Here is a 12,398-nt window from a genome sequence, read left to right as displayed (position 1 = left end):
GTACAACATTGACGATCATGATACCAATTATGCTATTCGAATTCGAATAAGCGACTGGGAACGAGCCCGTTGAAAGGTCGGTAACGCGCTTGCTCCCTTTCGCGCTTCTTTGTGCGTCGTCTCGCGTCCCCGGCCACGTCGACGTCCGTCCAGTCCGGCCAGTCCAGGGATGTTCATCAACAACTCAATGTTACAGTCAACGTCCCGGCATCGACAGCTGGCGGTTACAAGGGGGTTTCCTTTCTCAGTGCAACAAGTCTGTCCTCACGGAGGGATATGAAGCACTCAGGCCTGTTCCCTTATGGGAAGGGGTATCGGTGACCTTTGCCCTTCTGGGCGAGGGAAGCAACACGGCCGGTCCCTTAGGGAGGTCGTTATGGGCGAGGGCGATCTGAAGTTTGGCCTGTTCCCTTATGGGGAGGGGAATCAAGTGGCCTGTTTCCTTATGGTTAGGGGTCCAAAACAAACTTCAGATCTGTTCCTTACGGGCATCTTTTTATCACTTTGGGTTCGGGGCATAAGGGATTTGGGGAAACGAACATCGTCGTGTCTCTCGACCGGCTTCGTAGTATAACGCTGCATTCGTAGTTCTATGGGCCGGACGTGAGAACGCGATCGGATAATGGGTCCATGGGACAGGACAAACCGTCTTGTCCGACTGTATGATGTCGAGCTTGCAGAGCCGGATATATCGGATGCCCGACGTGAGTATTTCGCCTGGCTCGCACCTGCATACCGGTATTGACCACCTCCCCTTTGGTCTCGGTCTACAGCGCGTCGTCGCTACCAGGCTCAAAGGGACGGAAACCGCTATCAGATGTTCCCCGGTCCGACAAGCAGTCCCGAATCTACGGGTTCGATCACGACGACGATAACGATAACGATAGCAATGCAGCGGAAGGTGTGGCGTACCGAAACAGGGGGGAGATGCTGCCATTTTTTTTTCTGAATGATCTGGTGAGTAATCTCAACGTTGTTCGTTTCGTATACGCGAACACTGTAGAGCTGACACACGACCATGATTGTAGCTTGTTCTCGACGCACAAACCAACTCCCAATCCGTTTTCCCGATCAGGACGCTGCCGAACGCCTCAAGATACGCTGAGGTGAGTGGTTTGAGTATGCTTGGTATTGGGAAACTGGCTGCCTTTCCATGAATTCGCAAATCTCACGTACGTGGAAGCACGGAGATCCACCGTTTCTAAGAATCACTAACGTCCAAGAGGCACATTTGCGGTCCGATGAGGAAGAACGCTTAAAGCAGGCCGCGTTATAAGCGTTCGAACAGTACGACGATCCACTTATCGTTTTGCAAAAAGCGTCATGACTTCTTTTTCGTGGTCGGTTCCGTTCAAGTTCCATCTGCATTCCGATCGAAATGTTCCGGTCCCCTGCCATGTCTTCCGAGCTACTTGGCCAATAAACCGTCATCGAGCTTTCGCCCAGCCCGTCGCTTTCCCTCATCAAAGTCAATACCAAACGAGCGATTTTGACCCAACCTTTGACGATACTGGACGTCAACAATAGCGCAACGTGTGCGGAGATCGTCAGAGCAGCTGTAATGACCATCCGAACATTTTCCGTCATGGGGTTCTGCGTGAGGGGTTATGAGTATATATGTGCGTAGGATCCGACAGATACGACATGGAGACTTGCAGCGATTCAAGATGGATGAAGTGCATCGCAGCCGGAGCGGAAGTCGTGATAATCGTGACATGGCATAATGATGTGATTCGTACAGTCATTCGTGAACGGTAGACTAGAGAACGTGTGGGTTCAAGACCTAGTCAGCATGTTCTTTCGGGTTCGAGTGACATCCAAAAGTCTTATCGCAAGGTCTTCTGGGAGGCCTCGACGAGCTCGTCGCCGGTGAGAACCAGTCCTCCAAACTGTTGACAATTGCGGACAACGACCGAGTGAGCCTTTCCTCCATCCTCGGCTCGGCTTGCACAACAGTCGGACAACATGATGGTGTCAAAGTGCTTGCCACGGGCCTCGGTCATGGTCTAGTTAACGATTGTATATGTTAGCCGGATAGAATCGCGATGTGATCGATTTGCAGACTCACCGCCCAGACAGCTTGCTCAGTGTTGAGTCCGGCAAAGAGCAAAGTCATCAATCCCCTCGCCTCCAAGAAATTCTCCAACTCCTTGCCCATGTTCATCCACTGAGTCCTCAAGACGACATCCTGCTTGTCCTGCATGTCCTTGCCTTGCTCGTAGAGCTTCTGGAGCGGACCGTAGAGCTCGGCGTTCCAGCTTCCTTGCATGAACATATCGCCTGCATCGACGACCTTGCCATCCTCGAGCTGAACGGCAGGAAGGGGGAAACCGGGCCCGGTGAACTTGTGCTCAGCGCTGTCGTTAACCAGACCGGATCGACCATAACCGAAGATGGTTGAAGGGGGCAACTTCTTGAGCTCGGCCTTGGTGAAGACCCAGTTGAGGTAGATCACTGTTTCGCGAAGGAAATGTCACATGAGTGCGCCGACTAGAGCGCGTGGCCTCTGCTGGATGATCAATTGCTAACCTTGGATACCAGCGCTGTGGCAGGCAGGAATGACCTTCTCCAGACGCTTCACGGCCTCCCTGCCCTCGGGGTAATCCTTCATGGCCGGATGCAGCATCAAGTTTCTAGATTAACAGCATGCATCAGGTCTCTCATCGACATGGCTCGCCGATCAATCTTCGGGTGCGGAATACTCACTGCATATCGATGACCACCAACGCAGTCTTGTTCCGGTCGAGCTTGACGGGGACGACCTTTTCACCGTCCGGGTTCGTGCCCATGAAGGTGAAAGCGTCCTCGGGGTTGCCTCGGCGAGTGAGATCGAGACCGTCCTTGGCATTGAACCGCCAGAAGTTGAGGGCTACGGGGGAGTCAGATGGATACGATGTACGTCAAGAGTCAAGGAACATCAGTAATCATCATCTAAAAAATATATAAAAGCGATACTAACAGTTTCCGATCACCGCGGTAGTCTTGTCGTCCTTGCCATCCTTGGTCTTGTCGTGGACGATCGTGGTGCAAGGGTTGTTGTAGAAGACGGGAAGAGCTGAAGACATTGTTAAAGACGAATCTGTTTGGCAAGAGGAGTTGGCGATCAAAGTGACTGGAGTTTGTTATGTCAGGGAATCAAGAGGAAGTGAGCCAGAATCCTTAACCTTATATACCTTTTCCTGATATCGACAGGACAAAGGAAGGCTTTACGTGCTCATCACATGACCGCCTTTCGTGATCAGGGCGCTCCTTTGATGTGGTGTGATCCTCGCGCCATATACCGTATTGCGTTTCAGCCAGGATGAGGGGATACACAGCCACAAGGGCCGTTATGACTCGATGCAGGATCTGTATGCGATGCTGTCATGATGTCATGATCCGAGTCCCGCGTACTGTACAACCACGAGATCGTGATCCTCCAAGATCGCCTTGGTGCTCTTGATTTCTTCACTTCGTCCCGCTGCCACCTGATCTGTAATGCCATCATCGCCTTCATCCAGGATTCCCTCGTCAATCATTGTTCTCGCGGCTTGTTGTCGAAGCCCGGCTCCAAGGATATCCACCAAGGCCATCCCGCATCCCAAGCTGTAGACCAGCGTCGCGGCGTAGAAAAAGTTGGCGTTCCCCGTTCCCGATTCGAGCCAGAGCGAGTGCAGGATGGGTAAGAGGATGACCGAGTATAGCTGCAGAGCCACGCTCAGAAGGGGATGGCGCAGATCTGCTTACGAAACGAATCAAGAATAACATCAGTAATCGACAAGATGCATCGAGGTTGCTCAATGGAGACTGACCGGCCCAGATATCAGGGAGACAGCCTAGTAGGCCCAACCAGAGACTCGCGTCTCCCAAGGTAGGATATGACTTGAAGATTGAGATGATCCCTCCGAGTACGGTAACGGCGAGGAGAGGATGATCACTGAGACGTAGTCGATGATTTCGTCAGCCATTTGCTGTTCTCGCTTCGAGCGGCAATGGTCGACTTACTGCAGTCGTATACACAAAGGTGCGACGTAGATCGCGATGTGCATCTACACAGTTCGAGTGAGCGAACGCTTTTCACTCACCTCATCGAACCGCGACTGACCTGGAAAGTGCCCACGAAGAACGAACGGAAGTGATCAAACATCTCGGTAAAGAAATACCAATTGAGACCGACGTTGGGAGTCAGGTCGGATACTGTCAAACTGGTCTCGTCGTCCCAGGACAAGCGAAACGTAATGTCAACTCACGAACGGTCGTATCGCTAGAGAATCACTCACGTCGAACCCCAGGTCCAGCTGATCCAGCTCCAATCCCCGACCAATCCAAAGGCGATAGCGGTCTCGGCCAAGAAGAACCCGGCGAAAAAGAAGACGGTTCCAACGACATCCCTCCAGCTGGTCTTTCCCGGCGAACCAGTGCGGACGAGCAGCAGGAGCAAAGGAGCGAGGAGAAGAATGGGGTAGAGCGATGTATGGGTAGCGAGTGAGAGGAAGAACGCGGTCAGAGGGGATTGTCCTGTCGGTTTCGGTCTCAGGGTTCGTCAGCATCGTAGACGACTGCTATAGCCCCATCAGAATGAACTCACCTTGCGCAGCTGCCGCTACAGCGAGCAGAATCAAGGCATTGTCGATACTCGTCGTTGCCTGGGCGATACAGCTAGCTATGGTGTAAGGGTTGAGCAAGTACCTAGAAACGTCCATTCGTTAGAGAGGTCGCATTTCCAGCATCATACGGGGTCCAGTTTACTGACAAGAGCATGACACCGTCCTCCCAGTCGTCTCTCAACCACCTTCGGCTCGCGTTCGTTCGCCCGTCATTCCTCTTCTTCAGCGTCGCTTCTTCTTGCCATTTTCTTCCAATCCATATACGTCGCAGTGAGATGGCAGCGAGGTAATCTGATAGGGTGAAGAGTATGGATGCTGAAATTCGGGACGTCGCAAAGGGAAAGAGGGAGAACAAAACAAGATACAGTGGTGACTATACGTTGCGATAAGATATTTCCGTCTGGATTCAGCTATGCGCCCGGAGATCACGACTCAAGCACGTCAGACTTACATGATGAAAGTTCCCGCCCTCGTAGGGATTCAATCCGCTTTTATAGACGTACACGCCGTCATTAACTGCTTGCTCGTAATTCGTCATATTCAGCACAGAGATTCCTGATCAGCCTTGTAAACCTGTGATATCCACCGTTCTCAAGCTCGCAGCGGTGTGACCGAACACTCACGATAGCGGATCCCAGTGAGAGGCGTGGAGAGTTCGATTCTGCGGCTCAGAGTTGCCGGTAATGACGTCCCGTTGAAGAGTGCCAATCTGAGCAAGAGAGCCGCTACTATCGAGATTGATGGCCATCCCGTTCGTGCTACGGTCGACATTCCTTTACGTCCTGCAATCTGCCTCGGAATCCCTGAATATACCCGCTGATATCGGTGAGAGAGATCGGTCCATATGCTTGTGGTCCAGATGATTCGAAGGGAGTAGCTAGCTGCTAGGTAGAGATGCAAGTCAGGTCGATGAGATTTGTTGGATACGGGCGTATATGCGCAGCAAGTTCCGACTCGCGAGGGAACCGGCGTCGACCGGGGTCGATCTCGAGATATCGACCACCTTTACATCCTAACACACTCTACTACTCGTCCTAGCCGTACGCACCCTCGATCGCAAGGTCATGTCAGGATCATCTCCTCGCCATGCTGCCTCATGTAGACTACCAAGCAGATTCACCATTCGTCCACCGGATCTCTGGGCTCCAGGCCGGCGAAAAGATCTGGTTCACCGTCAATGACCTGATCTCAAATCCCAATCGGATGTACCATCAACTTGTTGATGCCGACGTCCCTATCTACACCGACATACTCGTACTCTTGAAAAATACCAAGTCGATCGAGGAGAGGGGTGTGAATGAGAAACTGGAGGGGCAGAGACAGCTTTCGGCATTGAATACTGCGCTGGCCAGCCGCCTTCCGGAAGACTTTGCTTGCAACGCCTGCTGGGCCAAGGGAAAGACATGCTACAGAGCGGATGCAGAGACTGTAAAGTGAGTTGAACTGGAATTGATTGAGCTCTTGTATGATATCAAACTGATGCTTGCGACAGTTCCAGATCCTGGCTGTACGCTAAATGCAGTCGGTGCATCAAGCTCGGCACAGGATGCTTCTTCAACCCTAGAGATATCGATCCGGAAGGGGTTGAAGCGATCGACTTTGTGAATGTTACTACCATCGACAGCCAATTACAACAATCGCCTCTGGAAGTGAGAAGCGACGACGCCGTCATCAGAGACTACAATAATCTGTTTGGGTACTTTTGGAGCTTCTCGCCCGAGCTCACCGGAATGCATTACATGAACACGGATAAAGAAGAGGAGGCCATCATGACAAAATGGATCAGCGATGCTCTCTGGGCTCGTGGCTATCCCAGTAAGGTTGACCTGAGTGGCACGACCGTATATGGCGGGATCGTCTTGGACAACGTTACCCTCGATAATCTCTTCGAACCACCTACATTACCGGGAGGTTCGAGCAAGAAGAAGCGACCGCAGAAATCCAGGGAAGTCCGTCTGGCCAAGAAGAGGAAGGTTGTCGTGGAGGAGCCGAGCCAAGAGGAAGCCGTTGATGGATTCGAGGCGAATGAGCCGAACCAGGAGGAAGCCGTTAATGGATTCGAGGCGAATGAGCCGGACCAGGAGGAAGCCGATGATGGATTCGAGGCGAATGCGCTCGAAGGTTTCGACGGGGAAGTCGGTGACGGCTCCTCGTCCTCGACGTTGACCTCATTGCCTGATGAGCCTGAGAAGGCCGCCCCCCCTCGTCAACGACCTCGATCCTTGGTCATGGCGACTCCAGCCTGGACGACTAGGATGCAGCGGGTCATCCAAGGCTCTGCCATTCCGGCCGAGGCGCAAGAACAGCTCTTGGAGGGGATGATCAGTGCCTGGGTCGACTTTATCAGAGACCCATGAGCCGAGTGCCGTCCTTGTAGACGAGATGAACGGGTCACACGTATTCATTTGTACATCTAGGTGATAATCTAACTACCAAACGAACGATCTCTCAAGACTTTCGATTTGTACACACAGTTTGTAGAGCTCCAGATTGCCGGACGAGATGGAAGAAAGAGGAAAGGAGAAATGGGCGGGAACGACCTGGTTTCGATCAAAAGCCCCGTGTATATATTGCAAAGACCGTCTTTAGTTCCTCCTGTATGCCGCCGGATCGATAGCGGCATCCGAATCGAGGTTGATGAGATCGGGCCGTTGCGGTTGCCGGACGTCGACCTCGGATCTGGTGATTGGGGTCCCAGTGAGCGGACTGCTTTCAGCGGGTTGGGCGAGGAGACCTCCGGTATGTGGTACGTGCCCCAGCGCAGAAGGTCCGGGTTGTGGACCCGGTACCGATCCGACGTTCCGCATCGACGAGGCCGATGAGGACGTATTGGAAGCGGGACGAGGCTGGAGGAATCCAGAAGCGTCGGTCGAGGGCTAGAAACAAGGTTTGGGCGAGTTTTGCAATCAGCATGTAGCCGGAGAAACAGATTAACATCCCATCGCTGCGAACCCACCTCTCCTGCACTTCCTTGCTGTTGCTCAGCCTTTCTCTTCGCCTCGGCCTCCCTCTTCTGCTGCTCTTCGTGTTCGAGCATGGACAAGCGCATCGCCTCCATCAACATCATCTCTTCGAGGTCGTTCACACCTTCCCTCTCTCCTCGCCTGCTGGACCTCCTCGCCCCACCCGAGCCGGGTGATCCCGACACGCTCCCGCTCCGTACACCTCGTCCTCCGGCGGCGGCCGCCATGAACTGTTGGAACGCTTCCTGTGTCATCTCGGTCGTGATCGGTCCCGTATCGGTTCCGGGTACCGACGTCCTGGACGACGTGTATCCGACCGGTATCAATCTGTCACCGACCTAAGCTCGAACGGAATCCACATAAACTCCCGGCCGTCAGCTCCTCACCCTTGCTATCGTTCGAACGCCTGTCACTTCGGACGCACCCGATGCATGATGATCCTCCTACTAGCCCTCCTCGCCGCCTGCGCCTTGACGGCGTTCAACTTGTCCTCCCAATCCGGCCTGATCTGATCGATCGTGACCACGGCTTTGGATTTCGACGAGACACTCTTTCTCCTCGGAGTCTGCCCGTCTGCACGGGGGTCGACGACATTGTCAGCCGATGAAGGCGAGGTGGCCATGAGCGTCTCTGGACGGGCGATCTGCGGGTCAGGACCACAAGTCCGGTTCGTAAGCAAGACGTCCACGACCTTGACCGCTCGAGCTAGCAAGCATCGACTGTTTCGAGGAACGCACCTTCTGAACCTCGTAAATCACCCCGAAATCCGTCTCCATACAATATGGACAGGCCGCCGGTTCGCTCTCCAGGTGCGTGATGGTCGCCTCGGCGCGTTTGATCTGGATGAAACATTCCGTACAGATGGGTTGTTCGCAGCACCGCGAGGTGTTGATGTTGGGCGGGTAGTACTGTGAGAGGTAATCAGTTCGGGAGTAGAAATTCGGTTTCGAGCACATTTATAGGATTCGAGTTTGGAGGATACCAAATGCCAGAAGAGATGTAGTGCGATTGTCAGCTCAGCACGTCCCCCTGAACGAAAAACGTAGACATCGCTCCAAGACCTGAACTCACCAAGAAACAGATCGGACACTCCACCGCTCCCTTGTAAGCCCTCGTCTCCTTCCTCTCCCTCTCGGCCGCACGCTCCTTTTCTTCCTTTTTATCTTTCCCTCCGACTGCGATCTTCAAGCCCTTTCTTATCGACCCCGCCGTCGTCGTCGCCGGGATGGCCGAGGAGGAGGATGAAGAACCAGAGGCGGTGGGTAGGGACATGGTCGTCCCCGCAGCATTTGCCAACTCGTCCGCCGCTTCCTGTTCAGCCTGAGCTGCCTGAGCCTGTCTGACCTCCTTCAACCCTTGTCCGACTTGTTCGTCCGTCCAATCGTCTTCGTAATCCTCCAACCCGCGATAGAACGGTGCGAGCTTCTTCTCGATGATCAACCCCTTGACGACCGGATGAGAATAGTCCTGTGCTGCCGGACGGAGAGAATAGAGACCCTGAGGGTGGAGATGACCCCCGTCGATCAGGCCTGGAGGGGTCGGTGGAGAGGGCAAGGAGACGGAATTCGACTTGGACCGACCAATGGTGGACGAAGTCGATCCGGACCTATCCCTCCCCCCGAACAAGGAGGATACCCCGCCGGCGAGTGGTCGAGACGACGAGGAAGAGATGGAAGAGTTGTTAATATTATGCCCGCTACCTGCTCCGAGTTGAGAAGAGGGGCCTGTTGGGTCGGTCTGGTTGGCGGGGGAGACGTGACCCGGGGTCGACCGGCCGGGAGAAGAGGGGGTACCCCCTGTAGATGATTGTTGGTTGCCCATGACAGATTCGAAGTACTTGTTTCAGCTGGTATGTACTTGATGGTGTTCAACTGTGGTGGATGTGGTCGGTGGTTGATGGAAAAAGGTATGGGTTCAAGAGTTCCTTTGATCGTCCTGCCGGTATAGCGATTGCGATATGGGACGATCTCGTCGATACCTTGACCTCTAGCGTTCCTTTCAAAATAAACGCTCGGCTACTTGCGGCTGGTCTTGCTTAATAGAGACGGAACTCTCACTCCTCCTCGTTGTTGAAAGGTGTCGAGAGAGAGAAAATTCAAGAGTGGTTGTGGGTCACGAGATCAAAAGCGGTCGAGATCTGGCCTGACGAGCGATCGAGCGGTCGGCGGATGTTTGTGGTTCGCGGCAGGATCACCGACAAGTGAGCCCGGCGATGATGATGTACAGTGAGTGATAAAGAAAAACTAATTGGAGAAACGAGGTTGTTTGGATATGAAGAGGTCAGTCCGGCATATGATGGGATGCAAGACGACGATGGTGATGATGATGTTCGCCCGATTACGCGGGGGCAGGGCCAGAGCCAGAGAGACAGACAGAGCGGGCTCAGATGCCGCGGCCGGCTGACGTTGACGCAAGCTAACGTACGTACTCTCTCTCGTACGGAATGATCAGAGACAACCTGCATTCCCCGGGGGCAACCGGTCAACTTCCTGCATCCAGCCCATACCAAAAGCGGTCTCTGATCTCTGATTCGTCTGAACGGTGATTCAACCGCTTGACCTTTTCGATACAACTCGGCTCTTGCCCTCTTTTCTTGTCGGGATGCGCCGCTCCCCCTGGAATCAAACTAGTCGATCGCGCGCGCCTAACTCGAGTGCACTGCAGGTGCAAGGAACGGGCCCCGACCCCGGATATAGGCTAGTCTTAGTTGGCCGGTATGATGGTGGTGGCACTTGATATATGCGCGCATCGTTGTTCATCACAGGCATATGCATGATCTCTGTACTGTAGCGTTATCGACCCGAACCCATTTACATCCTTGGTCCCAAGTTACCAAAACCGCTTCTATGCTTTTCACCTTCCAAAAGTCTAGATCACCGCGCACCATCAGCCCAACCCCTACTTGGTTCGCTTGTAGACCTTCCTCAAGAACTCTTCAAACACCTCGCGTTTCATCCCGCTCTTCTCCTCATCCACCTTGTTGATCTCGCCCATGATCCTCTCGTAGCTCTCCTTTTCGTACGCGGCAAACTTGGTAGGGATGTCGATGTTGGAGGAAGAAAAGATGGATTTGACGATGGCTTCCGAAGACGAGGATTTACGACCATAATGTTCCTGCGAGCGCCAAGGCGAGAGAGCGAAGGGCAAATCGAGGAGTTTGGTCCGTCAGTATTTCAATTTGCAAATTCGAAAGAACGAACGGTAAGGCAGGGACAGGCAACTCACATCGAGCTGTTTACGTTGTTCCTCGGTAGCATGCTTGAGCGCGACGTTAATGTTCCAGCTACACTTGTTGTCCTGCCCAAAACAAGACGACAATGGAGAATCCCGTCAGTCTCAACGTCCGAAGGTGTACATGCGACACGAACCGCGATCGGTTGAAAAGATGAAACGCGCCACGAAAAACGGCGACTCACCAAGATATCCGTCCCGATCTTGCCCAGGACCTCTGGAGGCGCATAACAATCCAGATAATCGTCCTGGACCTGGAAATACTCTCCCAGAGGCAACAAGATCGAGAGGGCCAGCTCGTAGGCTTCGTCCGAGGAGACGCCGACCATGCGCATGGCCAGGGCTACGGGCAGGTAGAACGAGTAGAAGGCGGTCTTGTAGACGACGATCAGGTGGTGCCTGTGTACAGGGTCGATGAGGGAAGTTTAGTCGAGCGGGACAAGAGAAGTGGGGTGAGCACAGGGACACCGACTTTTCGAGGGAGAACTTGGAGAGATCGACGTTGTCCTCTGGGGCGGTGATCAGATCGATCAGCTGACCCAGCTCGGTTTGGAAAGTGACCTGTCGCGAGCCCAACCCAGAAAGTTCCGATTCCCCATCAGCATCTATGCAGAGTCGATTCTCAAGGTTGCAACAAGACCCAAAGCGCCACTGACGTCGTGGAAGAGCTCGAGCAGGTCGACGTAGTACTTTTCTCCCCGGAAATGTTTCTTGAGGAGGAAGTAGATGGCACCTTCGAGCATGAACGCGTCGTTGATGGCGATGTTACCGACACCGGGCTACAACAGTACGAGCGGATGGTGAGCGAGAGTGATAGGAGAGCCGGTTTCGGGGTGTTGTCAGTGGAATAGCACTCCAAGGGTCTGGTTATGATGTACTCACAACGCGGTACCAACACGGCTGACCTCGACGAGTGATCGATTGGTCCATCATGTCATCCGCTACCAGGAAATAAGCTTGCAGCTGCTCCATCCATCACACCATCCAATGATCAGCTTCTCAAGTTCTTACTCTATTTCTCAGGTCGAATGCCTGCACTTACCAGCTCGATACACCATCCCAACAAGGCAGCCTTGAAGTACTCGTCGTCAGTGAGCTCGCGATCCTGCAAGATCTTGACGGTGTCTACGACCGAGAGACCTCGGTTGAGCTTTCCACCTGGGGTGTTATGGTTCAGGACCTATAGATCGTCAATCAATTCATCAACACCTCTTCCTAGCCTCAAGAAGATGTCAACGGTAGCCCCGGACTTACATCCTCGTACCACTTGACGGCGTCTTGAGGCATTCCCTCCTTTTTCATATAGGTCAAGAGCTCGTCCACAATCAACGGGAAGACGGCGAGGAAATCCTTCCTGGATTCGCCCGTACGAGCAGGGTAGGTGGTAGTAGAGCTAGACATGTCGATGATACTAGCACTTTTGTGATAATTCGAGCTTGGTTCTGACCAGGTATAGAGAGGATGAACTGCCTGCTGAACATTCTGATGATCTGAATTCCACGATTGTTGACAAAAGAGCAGCATGAGGGGGTCGTACGTTCAAGTTGGGGCATGCGGATGCAAAGCGACTTATACATCGGATGTTTATTTACTTCCGATACGATCACATCGCTTTCCA

At 53.4% G+C, this 12,398-nt stretch overlaps 6 protein-coding genes across 6 annotated transcripts; 1 reads left to right on the top strand and 5 right to left on the bottom strand.

Moving 5' to 3' along the window:
- Positions 1-1,026: 1,026 nt before the first annotated feature.
- On the bottom strand, positions 1,027-1,706 carry HD553DRAFT_41779 (uncharacterized protein). The gene has a single exon (XM_046184214.1). The coding sequence runs from the start codon at positions 1,585-1,587 to the stop codon at positions 1,072-1,074; it is 516 nt and encodes a 171-aa protein (XP_046036283.1). The 5' UTR covers positions 1,588-1,706; the 3' UTR covers positions 1,027-1,071.
- A 120-nt stretch (positions 1,707-1,826) lies between these two features.
- On the bottom strand, positions 1,827-3,065 carry HD553DRAFT_342531 (Isochorismatase-like protein; the record flags this gene model as incomplete). Its single annotated transcript, XM_046182761.1, has 5 exons — positions 1,827-2,006; positions 2,069-2,454; positions 2,530-2,633; positions 2,707-2,869; positions 2,960-3,065. The coding sequence occupies 5 exons, from the start codon at positions 3,063-3,065 to the stop codon at positions 1,827-1,829; spliced, it is 939 nt and encodes a 312-aa protein (XP_046036282.1).
- A 306-nt stretch (positions 3,066-3,371) lies between these two features.
- Positions 3,372-5,357, bottom strand: HD553DRAFT_272742 (putative cell division cycle protein 91; the record flags this gene model as incomplete). Its single annotated transcript, XM_046177778.1, has 9 exons — positions 3,372-3,718; positions 3,792-3,916; positions 3,985-4,028; positions 4,085-4,184; positions 4,260-4,497; positions 4,568-4,668; positions 4,772-4,959; positions 5,038-5,102; positions 5,210-5,357. The coding sequence occupies 9 exons, from the start codon at positions 5,355-5,357 to the stop codon at positions 3,372-3,374; spliced, it is 1,356 nt and encodes a 451-aa protein (XP_046036281.1).
- Positions 5,358-5,606: 249 nt separating this feature from the next.
- Positions 5,607-6,977, top strand: HD553DRAFT_41757 (uncharacterized protein). The gene is made up of 2 exons (XM_046184212.1): positions 5,607-6,019; positions 6,079-6,977. Exons 1-2 carry the CDS (start codon positions 5,673-5,675, stop codon positions 6,941-6,943), a joined length of 1,212 nt encoding a protein of 403 aa, XP_046036280.1. The 5' UTR covers positions 5,607-5,672; the 3' UTR covers positions 6,944-6,977.
- An 80-nt stretch (positions 6,978-7,057) lies between these two features.
- HD553DRAFT_41761 (uncharacterized protein) lies at positions 7,058-9,519 on the bottom strand. The gene is made up of 5 exons (XM_046184213.1): positions 8,621-9,519; positions 8,287-8,457; positions 7,974-8,192; positions 7,543-7,887; positions 7,058-7,462 (listed from the first exon to the last, which is right to left on the bottom strand). Exons 1-5 carry the CDS (start codon positions 9,368-9,370, stop codon positions 7,172-7,174), a joined length of 1,776 nt encoding a protein of 591 aa, XP_046036279.1. The 5' UTR covers positions 9,371-9,519; the 3' UTR covers positions 7,058-7,171.
- A 688-nt stretch (positions 9,520-10,207) lies between these two features.
- HD553DRAFT_331653 (putative ERG20-farnesyl-pyrophosphate synthetase) lies at positions 10,208-12,254 on the bottom strand. Its single transcript, XM_046182027.1, has 8 exons — positions 12,035-12,254; positions 11,823-11,960; positions 11,663-11,743; positions 11,437-11,559; positions 11,253-11,341; positions 10,966-11,179; positions 10,775-10,846; positions 10,208-10,663 (listed from the first exon to the last, which is right to left on the bottom strand). Exons 1-8 carry the CDS (start codon positions 12,179-12,181, stop codon positions 10,448-10,450), a joined length of 1,080 nt encoding a protein of 359 aa, XP_046036278.1. The 5' UTR covers positions 12,182-12,254; the 3' UTR covers positions 10,208-10,447.
- Positions 12,255-12,398: the final 144 nt, after the last annotated feature.

This window comes from Filobasidium floriforme (genome assembly GCF_021052385.1).
Source record: "Filobasidium floriforme strain CBS 6241 chromosome Unknown HD553scaffold_12, whole genome shotgun sequence".
Classification (NCBI taxonomy): domain Eukaryota; kingdom Fungi; phylum Basidiomycota; class Tremellomycetes; order Filobasidiales; family Filobasidiaceae; genus Filobasidium; species Filobasidium floriforme.
This window is presented reverse-complemented; position numbering and strand designations above follow the sequence as displayed.

Excerpts from the sequence above, each read along its gene's own strand:
- HD553DRAFT_41779 (XM_046184214.1), bottom strand. The coding sequence starts at position 1,587 with ATGACGGAAAATGTTCGGATGGTCATTACAGCTGCTCTGACGATCTCC.
- HD553DRAFT_41757 (XM_046184212.1), top strand. The coding sequence starts at position 5,673 with ATGCTGCCTCATGTAGACTACCAAGCAGATTCACCATTCGTCCACCGG. Across the intron at positions 6,020-6,078 it reads GCGGATGCAGAGACTGTAAA|TTCCAGATCCTGGCTGTACG; the intron begins GTGAGTTGAACT and ends TGCTTGCGACAG.
- HD553DRAFT_41761 (XM_046184213.1), bottom strand. The coding sequence starts at position 9,370 with ATGGGCAACCAACAATCATCTACAGGGGGTACCCCCTCTTCTCCCGGC. Across the intron at positions 8,458-8,620 it reads AGTGTCCGATCTGTTTCTTG|TACTACCCGCCCAACATCAA; the intron begins GTGAGTTCAGGT and ends TACCTCTCACAG. Across the intron at positions 8,193-8,286 it reads TGATTTACGAGGTTCAGAAG|ATCGCCCGTCCAGAGACGCT; the intron begins GTGCGTTCCTCG and ends CCTGACCCGCAG.
- HD553DRAFT_331653 (XM_046182027.1), bottom strand. The coding sequence starts at position 12,181 with ATGTCTAGCTCTACTACCACCTACCCTGCTCGTACGGGCGAATCCAGG. Across the intron at positions 11,180-11,252 it reads TCCAAGTTCTCCCTCGAAAA|GCACCACCTGATCGTCGTCT; the intron begins GTCGGTGTCCCT and ends CCCTGTACACAG. Across the intron at positions 10,664-10,774 it reads AACAACGTAAACAGCTCGAT|GAACATTATGGTCGTAAATC; the intron begins GTGAGTTGCCTG and ends TGGCGCTCGCAG.